The 17,856-nt window shown below is 44.0% G+C and overlaps 1 protein-coding gene across 31 annotated transcripts in view; it reads left to right on the top strand.

Moving 5' to 3' along the window:
• ABI2 (abl interactor 2) overlaps positions 1–17,856 on the top strand; it is a 164,263-nt gene that overhangs the window by 40,025 nt on the left and 106,382 nt on the right. For all 31 annotated transcript variants that reach the window (XM_077448547.1, XM_077448549.1, XM_077448546.1 and 28 more), the window contains exon 2: positions 15,144–15,311. In XM_077448547.1, coding sequence (XP_077304673.1) covers positions 15,144–15,311 — 168 coding nt within the window. The remainder of the gene's footprint in view (positions 1–15,143; positions 15,312–17,856) is intronic.

Genomic DNA, 17,856 nt, shown 5'->3' with positions numbered 1-17,856 from the left:
GGTACTTTTCCTCCTTGCACTCATGAGAGTAGGAAAGGACTCCTTGGGACAACCCAGAGCCTCTAAGCTTCCCCTCTCAAAAACCAGACCCTCAGACATAGATGAGCCGGACAGGGATGGAGCTTCGAGCCCTGGGATAGAAGATCGGGTCTGAGAGGTAAGGGAATCGGATCTCTGACGCTGAGGAGCATTAGGAGCGGAAACCATGGCCTGTTGGGCCAAAAAGGTATTACAGCTATCACCTCTACTGCTTCTGATTTGAGTCTCCGCAGGAACTGTAGAATAATAGGAATCGGAGGAAAGGCGTAAGCTTTGTTGAACCGCCATCGATCCGTCAGTGCAACCACTTCGTAAGCCTGAGGATCCCGAAACCTGGAATAATACCTTGCCAGTTTCTTGTTGCAAGGAGAGGCAAATAGGTCAACCTCTGGGGAGAAACACAACGTTAGAATCCGCCTGAAAACTTCCTCGTGAAGAGACCATTCGTTGTTGTTCAGATTGACTCAAGACAGGAAGTCCGCTTGGACGTTCTGTGTTCCTGGAACATAAGTTGCTGTAATGCTGACCAGGTTCTTCTGAGGTCGGAAGGGAGGTGGGAACCTACTTTAGTCTTGGGGACCTGCTGAAGGTCCAAGAATGACCTGAAGAGACCGTTCTGACGGTTCAGAAGTCCTGGACTGAGGCTGCCCAGACATGCCGAAAAAGTAGAAGATGAGTCCCCACCTGGCCTATCTGCCGACTTCCCACCAGAGGCCCGGGTTATGGCATTATCCAACTTATTCCCAAAAAGGGAAGAACCCTCGAAAGGGATACGGCACCACACCCGTTTTAGATGCTGGATCAGCCAGCCAGGGACGGAGCCAAAGAGCCCGTTTGTCGGTTACAGCTGAAAGCATAACCCGAGACACTAAGCGGATGATGTCAATCGAAGCCTCCCCCAGAAAAGCCGATACAAGCCGTAACTCCTGGATAGGAGAGTTTTTGCGACTTCATCCGAAATGTTTCTGAGAGTATCATCCACTCTGTCCGTCCAGACTTCCATGGCCTTGGACATTGCCGCTAAAGCCAAAGCTGGCTTGCATGCCATACCAGCAGTGAGGTAGACTCTCTTTAAATCGGAATCAATCCGCCTATCTAAGGCATCCTTAAATGAAACTGTATCCTCCAATGGAAGGGTTACATGTTTTACTAGTCTCATCACCGCTGCATCCACGAAAGGAGCTGAAACCAGATACTTGACCTCATCCTCCTTAAAGGGATATAACCTTAGGACTTTTGAGAGCATACTATTCTTTTTCTCAACTTTAGTCCATTCATCCGTGATGACCTCACCAAGTTCAGACAGGAATGGAAAGTTAAGACGCTCCCTTTTAAGTTGCTTGAAATACTTCCTTTGTTTGGAAGGATTAGCCAAGATCACAGCCTCTCTGATAGCCTCTCTGATAGCCTTCACCAAGGGGGAGAGTAAGGCAAAGTCAAACCCCACACAGGGACTATCTTCCTCAGATTCACTGTCTGATGCAGCAGCTGAAGGGTGGCTTGTTAGAGAGGCCTCCCAGAGCCCTTGAGCAAGCGACTCCCTGACTGGAGACTGAGGTGACTCTGATTGAGGCACAGGGGTCTGACTGGCACCGATCCCTTTGAGGGAATCTTCACCACATTTTCCACAAGGGACCTTAGATGCTGGTCCGTACCCCCTCTCTCACTAGAGGCTTTGGAAAAGCAGAGGTCACACAGGGATTTCCCAGTAGGAACTTGCGATCTGCATCCCCAGCAAGTATTAATAACTGAGCGGCTGGAATGAGCCCTGGAGGAGCGAGATCGATCCTCGCTACGGCGCCCGGATCTTGAGGGTGAGCCGTGATGTTTAGACTTAGAATATGAATGCCGGTGGTAAGACTTAGAAGAATCTCTTCCTCTGTGCGTTGAGCTGCGTTGCTGTTCTGAACTAGATGGGCTAAGACAGAGATAGAAGAGATATACAGATAAGGAAAGATAACAGACTGACTAATACCGGACCCCCCCCCCCCCTACTCTCCCCCCCCCAGACAGTACCTATTATGAGAGGGCTGGCCAAATACAGGCAGAGGTGAGTCCATATCTCTAGGGGTTTCCATAAATTCTGCAAAGACATATAAGTAAGGCTGAGAGCACCATACACACACGCCCACCTCCTTCTTCCCAGAAGGCCACCTACCTCCACAGAAGAAATCCTGGACAAGGGGAAGTCATATAATAGCCTACAAGCAATCCCAAAGCCTGCAGGCTATTTCCTATATTTAAATAGGGCGCCTTAGTGACGCCATCATCGTATCCTGTGCGCCGCTACTGCGCATGCGCGAATAGCGTCATTTTGCCGCTATCGCGCATGCGCGAACCAAGCCTCGTTCCTGTGCCGCACTCGCGCATGCGCAGAACGAACGTATCTAACGAAAAACCAGGAAGTGAGCGGCGGCTGGAACGCAGGCTAATCCAGCCGCCATGCCTATACCCTTATACATGAAAACACAAAAAACTAACGGAAATGAAGGAAAAAAAGCAAGGAACAAACACAAACTGCTGCCATGAAAAAGAGGAACAATCTTACCGCTCCCACACGATCGTCTCCAGGCCGAAGGTAAGAACAAAACATACCGGACTTCTCAGGGCAAAATAGGTCACCTGCTATTTAGCTGGGCTATCCGACCAAATGCGCAGCCTGCCTGCCAGTGGCTAGGTTCCTGGCTTCCTCCAGCGCTTATATCCAATGCCCACTCCATACCCCGCTAGTAGCTAGGGCTTAACGGAGTCATGCGACAATTCCATCCAGTCGCAATTCGGCCAAACCAACAATGGAACCGTGTGGGAGCAATCTTCAGGTAGAAAGACCATAACGTCTGGTCCTACGGAGGAGGACAAAAAAAAGAACACGGCCATGGGCAGGGAGCAAAGATTTATGGGAGTGGTGTCCTATAGGGTAGTGGAGGCGGGACTTAACCCACACGTTGCTGCCATGGAGTCTGTCAGGAAATGCATTTTTTTATTTTATTTAGATTTTTTTAACACAAAGTTGTCCATTTATACAATATTTCTAACATAGCATGTACATACCAAAAATGACACCCCAAAATAGATTCTCCTACTGAGTACGGCGATACCACATGTGTTAGACTTCCACAACCTGACCACATACAGAGGCCGAGTACAGCCGAGCATGGCTGGGTATTGCAGGGTATGGCTGGATATTGCAGGGTATGGCTGGATATTGCAGGGTATCACTGAGTATTGCTGGGTATTGGCTGGGCATTGCTGGGTATTGGAGGGTATTGGCAGGGCATTGCTGGGTATTGCAGAGTATTGGCAGGGTATTGCAGGGTTAATTGTCAGTGAGCAGCGCTGTGGGCACTACAGATCTAGCCCACAGTGCTGCTGTCGCCGATCTCTCCCCTCTCACACTGTACAGAGAGGGGAGGGAGGAACCAACGTCATGACATGACGCCGGTTTGTTTAAAAGTGATCGCTCCGTCAAATGATGCATGCAGTAAACTTCCGAGATTAGAGGCAGTTTACAGTGATCCACCGGGTCACGGATGTTCTCGAGCGGAATTCTGGGAGGGCGTCATAGTACTTCCTCCCAGAGTTAAGCAACCACGCTGTAGCCGTCATTCGTCTATGGGCCGGTTGTTAAATGGTTAAAGTGGTTGTAAACACACGGGAAAATAAATACCTGCAAGATAAAGGCGTAGTGAGCTAGTATGCGTAGCATACTAGCTCATTCTGTAATGCTCACCTGAGATCGAAGCCCCTGCTGAGGTGCCATTACACAGCACTGGCCGGCGACATTTCTCCCCAGAGTTGCCGTATTTATCGGTGTATAACACGCGCTGGCATATAACACGCACCCCAAATTTAGGAGGGAATTTTTAAGGAAAAAAACTTACATTTAAATGCCCATCAATGCAGCCTTGCCCAGTCTCATTGCAGCATGATCTTTTAAAATTGGTGCCACTGAGATACACAGAGCCGGATGTCCTGTGTATCTCAGCTCCTCTCTGCTCCTCTCGCAGTCCCACCCCTTGGCCCGGCTCCTATGATGGACATGGCACAGGTCCAATGGCAGGACTGGGTGTGACTGTGAGAGGAGCCGAACAGAGCCGATCCTAGCTGAGTACATTCGGCTTAGTCTTTTTTTTCGGCGGCACACATAATAATTACTGAATGGCAGGAAGAATCAGTGGACTATGAGAGCACCCTCACAGTTTGAGAACTACAAGCCGTTCGCTGCAGTTGCTAATGGTGCTTGTAGTCATTCATAGGAAACTGAATAAATGATGTGGCCATGTGAGCATGCTGTTTTAACCACAGGCATATTGGCGCACAGGTACGTCCAATATTCAATGCCGCCCTGCCATCCCGCGCTGGTCGGGACCCCCGTGAGTCCGGTCGCGGGACCCGCGGACTCGATCGCCGCGGGCATCCCCGCGATCGTCTCACGGAGCGGCCGAATGGAGGAAATGCTGTGTAAACAACATTTCTCCATTCTGCCTAGCAACTAGTGACGCTGATCTCTGCTCCATGTGATTGGAGCGGAGATCAGTGTTCACTAAATGAAAGCCCAACCCCCCCACAGTTAGTAACACACCCCTAGGAACACTTAACCCCTACACTGCTACCCACTGGTTAACCCCTTGACTGCCAGTGTCATTTACACAGGAATCACTGCATTTATATAGCAGTGATTACTGTATAAATGACAATGGTCCCAAAAATGACCGATGGGTCCCCCACAATGTCGCAGTCACAATAAAAATCGCTGATCGCCGCCATTACTAGTAAAAAAAAATAATAAAAAATTGTTAATAAAAATGCTATAAAACTATCCCTATTTTGTAAACGCTATAACTTTTGCGCAAACCAATCAATAATCGCTTATTGCGATTTTTTTTTTACCAAAAATATGTAGAAGAATACGTATCGGCCTAAACTGAGGGAAAAAATGTTTTTTTATATATTTTTGGGGGATATTTATTATAACAAAAAGTAAAAAATAATGCGTTTTTTTCAAAATTGTCGCTCTATTTTTGGTTATAGCGCAAAAAATAAAAACCGCAGTGGTGATCAAATACCACCAAAAGAAAGCTCTATTTGTGGGGAAAAAAAGGACGTCAATTTTGTTTGGGAGCCACGTCGCACGACCGCGCAATTGTCAGTTAAAGCGACGCAGTGCCGAATCGCAAAAAGGGGTCTGGTCTTTGACCAGCAAATTGGTCCGGTCTGCAAGTGGTTAAAATTGTGATTGAGGGTTCAGGGAGCACTGGTGGTGGGATGTGGGTCACTAGGAGCATGTTACACCCTAAATATGCACGTATCATGTCGCATGCTCCTTAACCACTTCAGCCCCGGAAAGTTTTACCCCCTTCCTGACCAGAGCACTTTTTACAATTTGGCACTGTGTCGCTTTAACTGCTAATTGCGCGGTCTTGCAATGCTGTACCCAAACAAAATTTGTGTCCTCCCCACAAATAGAGCTTTCTTTTGATTTGTATTTGATTGCCTCTGCGATTTTATTTTTTGTGATATAAACGGAAAAAGACAGAATTTTGAAACAAAATTATATTTTTTAGTTTTTGTTATAAAAAAAATCCCATAAACTCAATTTTAGTCATACATTTAGGCCAAAATGTATTCAGCAGCATGTCTTTGGTAATAAAAAAAAAGTCATTAAGTATATATTTATTGGTTTGCGCAAAAGTTTTTGAATAATGACAAAAAAAATAATTGCCAAAAGTTGTCACTAAATGATATATTGCTCAAACATGCCATGGTCATATGTGGAATTACACCCCAAAATACATTATCATACGGGGGCCCCCAAAAACCAATCGCCGCCTTCAGGTTTTCAAAGGGCGTAAAGTTTTGATTTCACTCCTTGCTACCTATCACAGTTTCGAAGGCCATAAAATGGCAAGATGGCACAACCCCCCCCCCCCCCCCCCCAAATGACCCCATTTTTGGAAAGTAGACACCCCAAGCTATTTGCTGAGGCATGGGGAGTATTGTGCAGCTCTCATTTGTTTTTGAAAGTGAAGAAAAAAATATTTATTTATTTTTCAAAACTTTGTGACAAAAAGCAAAGTCTGCAAAATACTCACCATACCGCTCAGTAAATAGCTTGGGGTGTCTACTTTCCAAAATTGGGTCATGGGGGGGGGGGGGGTGTACCATCTGGGCATTCCATGGCCTCCAAAACTGTGATGGGCAGTCAAAAATTTACACCCTTATGTACACACGACCAGACTTTCCTGCAGACTAGGTCCGACGGTCTTCCAGACGGACTTTCGGCGGAATTCCGACGGACTTAACGAACGTTTCGTTTTGAACGTGATGACATAAGACAGGACTAAAAAAGGAAGTTCAATAGCCAGTAGCCAGTAGCCAATAGCTTCCCTTGCGTCCATAGTTTTTCTTTAAAAAAAAAATAAAATATAATATATATATATTTGGATTAGCCCACACAGTCTGTGTTTGAGGTAATCACTCCTGCAAACCCATTGTGTTCTCTCGGAGGGAGAAGCTGTCCCCGCCGTGAGAACCCAGTGATTGCCAGCGCCTATAATAGCTTCTGATCGCATGTAAAATCCGACAGGCTGGTTGTACCCAAGTTGATCGGTCAATGAACTTTGGTACATTCAACCTGCCCATGCATGACTTTAAATCTTGTCTGATCCCTGCTGAACCGGCCAAGATTTGGACTGTCTATGGCTGGCTTTAGCCTGTACATCCTTTTTTCCATTTTCTAACCACATTGGTTAATATGAAGCAGAAAAGTTGGCATAGTGAATTCATTGAGTCAGAATCACTGATCAGATGTTTCATTATCCAAGCAACTTCCTCCCAGAGTTAAGCAACCACGCTGTAGCCGTCATTCGTCTATGGGCCGGTTGTTAAATGGTTAAAGTGGTTGTAAACACACGGGAAAATAAATACCTGCAAGATAAAGGCGTAGTGAGCTAGTATGCGTAGCATACTAGCTCATTCTGTAATGCTCACCTGAGATCGAAGCCCCTGCTGAGGTGCCATTACACAGCACTGGCCGGCGACATTTCTCCCCAGAGTTGCCGTATTTATCGGTGTATAACACGCGCTGGCATATAACACGCACCCCAAATTTAGGAGGGAATTTTTAAGGAAAAAAACTTACATTTAAATGCCCATCAATGCAGCCTTGCCCAGTCTCATTGCAGCTCTCATTTGTTTTTGAAAGTGAAGAAAAAAATATTTATTTATTTTTCAAAACTTTGTGACAAAAAGCAAAGTCTGCAAAATACTCACCATACCGCTCAGTAAATAGCTTGGGGTGTCTACTTTCCAAAATTGGGTCATGGGGGGGGGGGGGTGTACCATCTGGGCATTCCATGGCCTCCAAAACTGTGATGGGCAGTCAAAAATTTACACCCTTATGTACACACGACCAGACTTTCCTGCAGACTAGGTCCGACGGTCTTCCAGACGGACTTTCGGCGGAATTCCGACGGACTTAACGAACGTTTCGTTTTGAACGTGATGACATAAGACAGGACTAAAAAAGGAAGTTCAATAGCCATGAGCCAGTAGCCAATAGCTTCCCTTGCGTCCATAGTTTTTCTTTAAAAAAAAAATAAAATATAATATATATATATTTGGATTAGCCCACACAGTCTGTGTTTGAGGTAATCACTCCTGCAAACCCATTGTGTTCTCTCGGAGGGAGAAGCTGTCCCCGCCGTGAGAACCCAGTGATTGCCAGCGCCTATAATAGCTTCTGATCGCATGTAAAATCCGACAGGCTGGTTGTACCCAAGTTGATCGGTCAATGAACTTTGGTACATTCAACCTGCCCATGCATGACTTTAAATCTTGGCTGATCCCTGCTGAACCGGCCAAGATTTGGACTGTCTATGGCTGGCTTTAGCCTGTACATCCTTTTTTCCATTTTCTAACCACATTGGTTAATATGAAGCAGAAAAGTTGGCATAGTGAATTCATTGAGTCAGAATCACTGATCAGATGTTTCATTATCCAAGCAACATTAAATTGTTGCCTTTTGGGTGGACTTCATAATGTGAAAGCAAGGCATGCTTTAAAAAAAAAAAAATCTCTAGGAAGTACTTTGCTGGACTAGTGAGTGGGGTAAATTCACAGCTGCCAAAAGATCCCCTCAATTATATTTACAGACTGATTTTGATCATTGCACTCTTCTTCAGGCACAAATGGACTTTCTTAAACAGGAAGTAAACACTGATGGGTTTACTTCCTCTTTGTCTCCCTGCAAAGGTAATGCATTATGTGACTGTCTTTTAGTAAATATCTCCTAAACCATGTAGGTTTAGGAGATATTTCTTGGACCTACAGGTAAGCCTTAATCTAGGCTTACCTGTAGGTCAAAGTGGTTTGTAAAGGTTTACAACCACTTTAACCACTTGCCGACCGCCGCATGACGATATACGTCGGCAGAATGGCACGGGCAGGCATATGGGCGTATATATAAGTCCCTGCCTTCCCGCGGGTGGGGGGCCCGATTGGTGCCTGCGGCGGTCGGCATTCGTTCGGGAGCGATCCGGGATGAGGGGGCGGCCATTCATTCATGGCCACCCCCTCGCGATCGCTCCCGACGAATAGAAATGCTCCGTGACATCACTTCCTCTCCTCACAGGAGAGGAAGTGATGTGATCTCTCCTCCGTGTCGGTATTTTTCGTTCCGGCACCGAGGAGAGAGGATCGGTGAGTTGCACCAACACACCACACGTACAGTAGAACATGCCAGGCACACTCACACCCCCCCTTTACCCCCCGATCACCCCCCCAATTACCGCTGCCCCCCCAGTCACAGTGACACCAATTGCATTTTTTTTTTTGCATTGGTGTCATTTGTGACTGTAATAACTGTTAGGGCAGTTAGGGTTAGCCCCCTTTAGTTCTAATGTGCCCCCCTAACCCCCCCAATAAAGGTTTAACCCCGTGATCACCCCCCGTCGCCAGTGTCACTAAGGCTGGGTTCACATTGCAGCGGTTTATGAGAACGAATGTGATTCGCACCGCACTGCAGTGCAAATCACATCCGATCTCTGTGCGATTCGAGTTCAGCCATACAGATAGTATGGCTGAATTCGCGCCGCACCCGCCGCAAATTCGCACGGGACCCTTTTTTTGGTCCGCAGCAGAATCGGATCGCATGGGTGTTCACACCATGCGATACGAGTTTGCAGATCGCACTGCGATATGCGAACTGATCTGGGGGTGTCATTAACATTTCACTGACACTCCCAGCAGTTCGCATAGGGCAGTGTGAACTGCCGCCGGAAGGCATGCGATGCGGGAACCCGCCGCGGATTCGTGGCGTTCCCGCATCGCTCCAGTGTGAACCCAGCCTAATAAGCGATCATTTTTCTGATCGCTGTATTGGTGTCACAGGTGACGCTAGTTAGGCAGGTAGGTATTTAGGTTCGCCGCAACTTTTTATAGCGCCAGGGATCCCCATATACTACCGCATAAAGCCCCCTGATTGCCCCCTAGTTAACCCTTTCACCAGTGATCACCATATAACTGTTACAGGTGACGCTGGTTGGTTAGTTATTTTTTTATAGTTTCAGGGCACCCGCCATTTATTACCTAGTCTCACTAGTGTACCCCTAAATTTAGGGGTGTCTACTTGCCAAAATGGGGTCATTTGGGGGGCGTTTGTGCCATCTTGGCATTTTATGGCCTTCAAAACTGTAACGCCCTTAGAAAGCCTGAAGGCGGTGCTTGGTTTTCGGGGCCCCGTACGCGGCTAGGCTCCCAAAAAGTCCCACATATGTGGTATCCCCGTACTCAGGAGAAGCAGCAGAATTTATTTTGGGGTGTCATTTCACATATGCCCATGGCATGTGTGAGCAATATATCAATTAGTGACAACTTTGTGTAAAAAAAAAAAAAAAAAAATTTTTTTTTGTCATTATTCAATCGCTTGAGGCAAAAAAATAAAATATTCAATGGGCTCAAGATGCCACTTATCAATTTCCTTAGGGGGTCTACTTTCCAAAATGGGGTCATTTGGGGGGGTTTTGTACTGCCCTGCCATTTTAGCACCTCAAGAAATGAGATAGGCAGTCGTAAATTAAAAGCTGCGTAAATTCCAGAAAACGTACCTTAGTTTGTAGATGTGACAACTTTTGCGCAAACCAATAAATATACAGTTATTGACTTTTTTTTTACCAAAGACATGTGGCTGAATACATTTTGGCCTAAATGTATGACTAAAATTGAGTTTATTGGATTTTTCTAATAACAAAAAGTAGAAAATATCATTTTTTTTCAAAATTTGCGGTCTTTTTCCATTTATATCGCAAAAAATAAAAATCGCAGAGGCAATCAAATACCATCAAAAGAAAGCTCTATTTGTGGGAAGAAAAGGACGCTAATTTTGTTTGGGTACAGCATTGCATGACCGCGCAATTACCAGTTAAAGCAGTGCAGTGCCAAATTGTAAAAAGACCTCTGGTCATTTACCAGCAAAATGGTCCGGTCTGAAAGTGGATAAGCCTGTTGCACACTACAGGTTTTTTTTTTTTTTTTTTTTTTCAACCTGGGAACTGATGGAAGCCGCTGTACTAACCATGTGAGGTTGGTTCAGCAATTTCCACCACTGAGATGTTGTGTTCTGACAGAGGGGTGACCCCCCAGCCTCCTGTCAGAACACTCTGATCAGTGCTCTCTGCCATTGGCTGAGAGCACTGATTGGGAGTCGGCCTGCTGCTGGTTTTCCAGCATGCACGCAGGCAGAATGTCGGCCAGTATTTTTTTGTACCGGCAAATGCCTCCCGACATTCTGCTTGTGTGTATGGGGCTTTAGGTGTTTTGTTTACCTAAGCATACATTCCAAAATTGATAGCGTTTGATGGTAATACCTCTGAAGATAGGATGAGTCTGCACTGGCAGACTTTTTTAGGGCAAATGAGAGTCCTTGCTGATTGATTCAAGATAACAATCCTTTTTTTCCCTAAAAATGGTCAGTGCGGGCGTCTTGGCACAGTCTCATGGTACTAAAAACAACGAAAGTTGTCTGGTCGTTTAGGTCACTATTCTAGTCTTCTTTATTTGGTTATCTTTGGCTCCCGTTCACACTGGTGCAGCTTTGAATTTGCGCTAGTTCAATGCGATTTCAAAGCCGCACATCCGATCAATTTGCACTGCCAATTTCATTGCGGCTTGTGACTTCATTTAACAGAAGTCTATGCAAGTTGCAATGAAATCTGCAAAAAGTATCGATCTGAACGGTCCCATTGCCAGCAATGGAATGCGATTCGTCATGCGATTTGGAACTGTGAATGGGTGCTTGGAGTTTATAAATTTTTTCTGATCGTTTAGAAGCTGTTTCTTGCTATTTGTTTAGTAGCTAATTGCTGACAATGTAAAACTAAAATTACTCTGTGGACTCCTCTAGAAATGTCTTTGCTCTGCATTTCTATAAAGAAAACTGTAAAAATACCTGATGTTTGCAATCAGAATAGCAGTTTGAATATCTTGCCATGTAATTATATACTTTTTTTTATACTTTTTTTATTCTCTTTTTAATACCAAAGTCCAGGTGCAATGATTTTCACCTATGGCAGTGCTTACCCTGATTTGTCTTGGCCCCTACTCACATTATGTAGCTTCTCAGGCTTCGTGCATATGCAGTTTTTATTGCACGTTGACGCACTTTATGCATAGTACAGCCTATTTATTTCAATTGGCTACAAGTGAAAAACATGGCAGTGAAACTAACCTGCACCTTTTTGAGCTTCACCCATTTTTGACAGCACACTTTGCTATAAAAAGCACAAACCTTGCTTGCCATATTTGGGGTGCCATGGACAATGGGGCTTGGGGTGCATTTACACTAGTGTAGCTCAGTTTTGTGTGTGTTCACCAAACACACAAAAAACACATATTGTGCCATTCATTGGTAAAATGTTTCACAAAGGTGCATGAGCTAGCTTCTTTGCAGTTTGTAAGGCAGCCTATTGAAATGCAGGATTTAGGGCAGCTAACACCACTGCTTCATCCTGTAGCATAAATTAAAAAAACTTTCCAATCTGTGTATGTACAGAACTTTTCAGTCTTTCCAGAACTTTCCAATCTGAGAAGCTGAGAGACACTACTGTTAGAAAAGACAACACATTCGTGCCATGTGAGCTGGGCTGTGTTGCTCAATGCAGGTCCATTGTAACAAAAAGCTGAATTTTGTTCTTTCTAATAGGCTCAGTTCAAACCAACACGTTGCAAAAATGAAGCATGCTGCTTTTAACCACTTCAGCCCCGGAAGGATTTGCCCCATTAGTGACCAGGCCATTTTTTGCGATATGGCACTACTGAAAATTGCGTGGTCATGCGATGTTGTACACAAACTCATGCCTGTTTTTCCCCATATAGAGCTTTCTTTTGGTGGTATTTGATCACCCCTGCGTTTTTTTTTATTTTTTTTTTGCGTTTATATGCAACAGTGACAATTATGAAAAAAATAAAAAATAATTTTTTTACTTTTTGCTGTAATAAATATCCCCAAACAATTCTTCATTGCTTTAGGCCAATATGTATTCTTCTACATATTTTTTGTAAAAGAAAATCGCAATAAGTGTATATTTATTGTATTGATTGGTTTGTGCAAAAATTAGAGCATTTACAAACTAGAGGATATATATTAATGGCTTTTTTTTTTTTTTTGCCAGACTGCAACATTGCGGTGGACAGATCGGACACCTTTTTTGGGACCATTGACATTTATACAGCGATCGGTGCATATAAATAGCCACTGATTACTGTATAAATGTCACTAGCAGGGAAGAGGTTAAGTGTTCCCTAGAGAAGCGTTTTTAACTGTGTGGGGAGTGGACTGAGAGGGAGTAGAGAGATCGTTGTTCCTGGTCACTAGGAACAGCAGATCTCTCTCTACTTCCTTGACAGAACGGGGATCTGTCTGTTTACATTGACAGATCCCCATTCTGTCTTTCAGAAGCGATCGTGGGTCGCCGGTGGACATCGCGGACACTGGCCACACACAATTGCTCTGGCGCGCTCGTTCCCTATACCTCTTAAAGTGGCTGATGTACACCTACAGCAGTGTGCACGGCTGGTCGGCAAGAGGTTAAACACAGTGCAACATTTTACAACATATCACAGGATGCTGCAACACAGGTTAAAGAAAGAGAAAACTACTGTGAGGGGAATTTATTAATACTGATGCAGACAGAATGTGGAACAGATGTGCATTGAAACCAATTAACTTTTAGCTATCATCTTTAAAGTGGTTTTAAACCCTTACAGACCACTTTGTGCTACAGGTAAGCCTATAATAAGGCTTACCTGTAGCTACCCAGGATATCTCCTAAACCTGCACGGTTTTAGGAGATATTCCCTGTAGTTCCCTGTAGTTGCATGTGCCAATGTCACAAACTGAAGCAACGACGTGTATGTGCCGTTGCTTTAGTTTTAACGTATGCATGCACAGGAGTGACTTCATCACAGCGCCCGAGCCGCGATACCTGGAAGTAACCCCCGGGAGTGATGACGGCCACCGTGAGGGCGTCGATCGCAGGTGATTATTGCATAATGAGCTAGTATGCTATGCATACTAGCTCATTATGCCTTTATCTTGCAGGTGTTAGTTTTTTTTTTTTTCCAAAGTGGATTTACAACCACTGTAAATCTTCAGTGATTCCCCCTTTAAAAAGCCACCTCCATAAAAAATGAATACTTTGACAGCAGCAACTGGACAGACACCCATAGGACGAGTAACAAGCAGAGCAGACGTTAAAACTGCCACCTATTCCCCTCTGTTATTGTTTGTACTTACGGGGTTATTCTCTACAGCATGCTGGCAGAGGACAGGCTTTTTTGCTTTGGCTGCTTTATGAAGAAAATGACCTGTGAGTATGGCAACACGTATATATTAAAGTAATTGTAAACCTTTTTTTTTTTTTTTTTTTTAACAAACCTGTCATGCTTGCCTCCACTCTGCAGTTTGTTTTGCACAGTGTGGCCCTGATCCCCTTCTTCTGGGGTCCCCCGGCAGCTCCTCACATTGGTTGACCCCCTGGGAGAAGCGCTTTCCCTAGGGGTTTACTTTGCGGGCACGCTGCCAAGTCCAGCATTTGAGTCCATACACAATGTCAGACTCAGCCCTGGCGCCCGCGTCATTGGATTTGATTGGCAGCCGCACAGCCATTGGCATCCGCTGCTGTCAATCTATCCAATCGAGCCGAGAACCCCAGGCAGATAGGTGAAAAAAACACGAGGGTTTTCAACCCCTTTAAGTCTACCATCCTTGCTAAACAGTACGGATGGAGGCATCTGCACTGTTGGCTATTGTATTCTGACATCCACCTGTGGCTTTCAGAATCCTCGAACGGTGACCTATATCTGGTAGGTCATTGCTTGACCAAAATATTTCAACCCGGCATAGACAATTTTTTTTTCTGTTCAGTGGGAATGGAACGATTTTTTGAGCCGCATATGGCACACTTTGCTCATTTTTTTTGTTTTACTGATTTTTATATTAACAGACTTGTAAAAAAAACTTTTATGTGGCTGATGTTTATCTACCATAATGCTGTTCTCATGACCTCCTGCTCTCTTGCTTCCTCGTCATCTTCTCTCCTGCTCATATCCAGGACTGTTCCAGAGCCTTTCTCATTCTCTGAAACATTCCCCAATCTCCCAATCTCTCAGGTTTTTGTCTCCTCTGCCTTCCTTTAGGTGATTCCTGGAAATGCATCTCCTCAGGAAAGCCTGTCCCCCTCTAACAAACTGAACTTTTTTTTTATTCTTTCTTCAACTTCTCCCCAACTGTTTTATTACTTTATGGACCAATTGCACCTCCTGTTTAGATTGTAAGCTCTCATTCTCAGGGCCCTATTGTCCCTCCTTACTCTGTCTTATATTGTACTGTCTCCAGTTATACTGTAAAGTGTTGTGCAAACTGTTGCCATTTTGTAAGTCCAGTAAAATATTTGCTGGTTTAAACTGAGCTGTAGAAGACTAATAACTGTGGCACAGAGTGGCAGAGTGCCGCCTCTTCTTTATTTTTATTTATTTATTTTTTCTTGGACACGCCGGTAAGAACATTTTGTAAATATGACTTACTTATTTGACTTTCTTACTTTCAGTCTGCAGATAAGCAACGAGCCCTTGAAGAAACCAAAGCCTATACGACACAGTCCTTAGCTAGTGTGGCATATCTTATTAACACCTTAGCCAACAATGTCCTTCAGATGCTGGATATTCAGGCTTCTCAGCTCAGAAGGATGGAATCCTCCATTAATCATATATCACAGGTAAGAGACAACATTTATAAGAAAATTGTTGGATGTTGCAGGATTGGACAAATTGCAAGAGCCAGGTAGCTGGTGTATTAAATGTTATACCAGATGTCTTTTTGGAGCTTTTCCTATGAAAGGAACTCTGTACTGTATATGTGAAAAATCTAAAATCGACATGTTCAGCACAGCTCTCGAATAACTGCATATTTCACCCTGTTTTCGCTCTTTAAAAATCTTACAGGTACTTAAAAATACCCTGCTAAAAATGCATTTGGCTCACAGCTTCCTGTATACATAGCATACAATGCTGCCCCTGTAAAGCCTCGTACACATGATCTGACTTTTTGACAGCAAACATGCAAATTAGCTGTTTTATGGCAACATCCGACCGTTTGTACGGTCCATCGGACAAACTTTTTTGGTTTTCATTGGACAAAAGTTTGTTCTGCAAACAGACAAACTTTTCGGCAACAAAAGTCCAACGGAGAAAAGTCTGTGTGTACAGAAAACCATCGGACTTTAGTCCAAAGTACAAACACGCATGCTCAGAACCAATGCAAAAGATCAGACAACAATACTAATAGGTTGACCAAAGGGTGGCGGTAAAGAGCAGGAAAAAAAGTGATTTGGTGAAAGTTGGCTGAAAAAGTCCTGCCGTGTGTATGCAATACAAGTTCATGGCCAACGCCCTTTGGACAGAAATCCACAGGAAAATTTCAAGTCCGATCGTGTGTACGAGGCTGCATTTCTGGCAGGATAATTCTTTAATTAAAACAGTTATTTTTAGGAGACAGCAAATTCACACTGTTTATGCAAGCTGTACACTCACTACTTTACATTGTAGCAAAGTGTCATTTCTTCAGTGTTGTCACATGAAATAAATATATATTATAATGTGAGGGAGATACTGTGTGTGTGTGTATATATGTATGTGTGTGTGTGTGTGTGTGTGTGTGTATATATATATATATATATATTATATTGTACAGTGCCTTGCAAAAGTTCCTCCCCCCCCCCCCCCTCCTTGGCCTCGCAACCTGGAATCAACATGGATTATTTGAGGATTTGCATCATTTAATTGACAGAACCTGCCCACAACTTGGAAGATGCTTTTTTTTTTTTTTTTTTTTTTTTTTATTGTGAAGCAAACAACAAATAGTAATACTTTGTAGAGCTAACTTTTGCAGCTATCACAGCTCCAAGGCACTTTAGATAAGTCTCTGTGAGCTTGCCAAATCTTACCACTGGAATTTTTGCTCATTCCTCCTTCCAAATCACCTGCAGCTCCTTCAAGTTGGATGGTTTGAGCTTGTGAACAGCAATCTCGAAGTCTGACCACAGGTTTTCTATTGGATTGCCTAGGCCATTCCAACACATTTACATCTTTCCCCTTAAACCACTCAATTGTTTGGGGTCATTGTCCTGCTTAGAGGTCGACCGATATATCGGCCGGCCGATATATCGGCCGATATTTGCCGTTTTTTAATTAATCGGCGTCGGCCGATTGAGCTGATAAAAAGGCAGATTTAGAACAGCGGGACTTGGAAATGACTTCTGTAATAGAAGTCAGTGTAAGTTGCCTGAGTCTTCATAGAAACGTCTTTCCTCCTCTCTGGGCAGCCTGCCAAGAAAAGAACAGAAAGATACAATGTTTACACTTGAATGAATGAAATCATCTTAGTGTGTAGAAGTTCTCAATTTAACCATTTAAAGGCTAAATCTTTTCTGACACTTGTTGCTTACAAGTAAATGTCCTGTATTTTCTGCCAGAAAATCACTTAGACCCCCCAAAAAGTATATATATTTTTTTAGCAGAGATCCTAGGGAATAAAATAGCGGTTGTTGCAACATTTTATGTCACACGGCATTTGCGCAGAGGTCTTTCAAATGCATTTTTTTGGGGGGGAAAAAAAATACACTTAATGATTTAAAAAAAAAAAAAAAAAACTAAAACAGTAAAGTTAGTCCATTTTTTTTTTTTTTTTTCGTCCAAAAGTTTTGAGTACTTGTTTTTATTTTATAGGCTGCTTGCACACTGGAGCGGGCAGGCGTTGATGGTAAAATGTTGCTAGTTTTAGCAGTGCTTTACCATCATTTTAGCGGTGCTATTCAGCTGCTAGTGGGGCGCATATAATCCTAGCTAGCGGCCGAAGAAGAGGTTAAATGCGCCTGTGAAGCACTGCTGCCAAATCGCATTGCATGCGCTTGGGCAGTGGTGCCCATTAATATCAATGGGCAGGAGTGGTGGAGAAGCGGTATACACCACTCCAAACGTGCTGCTTGCATCGCATCAGTGTGAAAGCACTCTCTTTCACACAGACTGCAGGGGAGCCGTTTTGCAGGCACTTTACAGGCGCTATTTTTAGCCTAAAAGCGCCTAAAAAAACGCCCCAGTGGGAAAGGTGTCTGTTAGGTTTGATGAGATGAAGGGGGATAAAAAAATAAAATAAAAATAAAGTAAAAAAATCGGCCTAACATATCGGCCCAAAAAAACGGCATCATATATCAGCCATCGGCCGCCATGATTTCTAAATATCGGCATCGGCCAGAGAAAAACCCA

The sequence above is a fragment of the Lithobates pipiens genome, unplaced genomic scaffold (genome assembly GCF_037356315.1).
Source record: "Lithobates pipiens isolate NorthernLeopardFrog02 unplaced genomic scaffold, aLitPip1_a1.2 Scaffold_22, whole genome shotgun sequence".
Taxonomy (NCBI): Eukaryota; Metazoa; Chordata; class Amphibia; order Anura; family Ranidae; genus Lithobates; species Lithobates pipiens.
The sequence above is the reverse complement of the archived record's forward strand: the minus strand, read 5'-3'. Positions and strand labels throughout refer to the sequence as shown.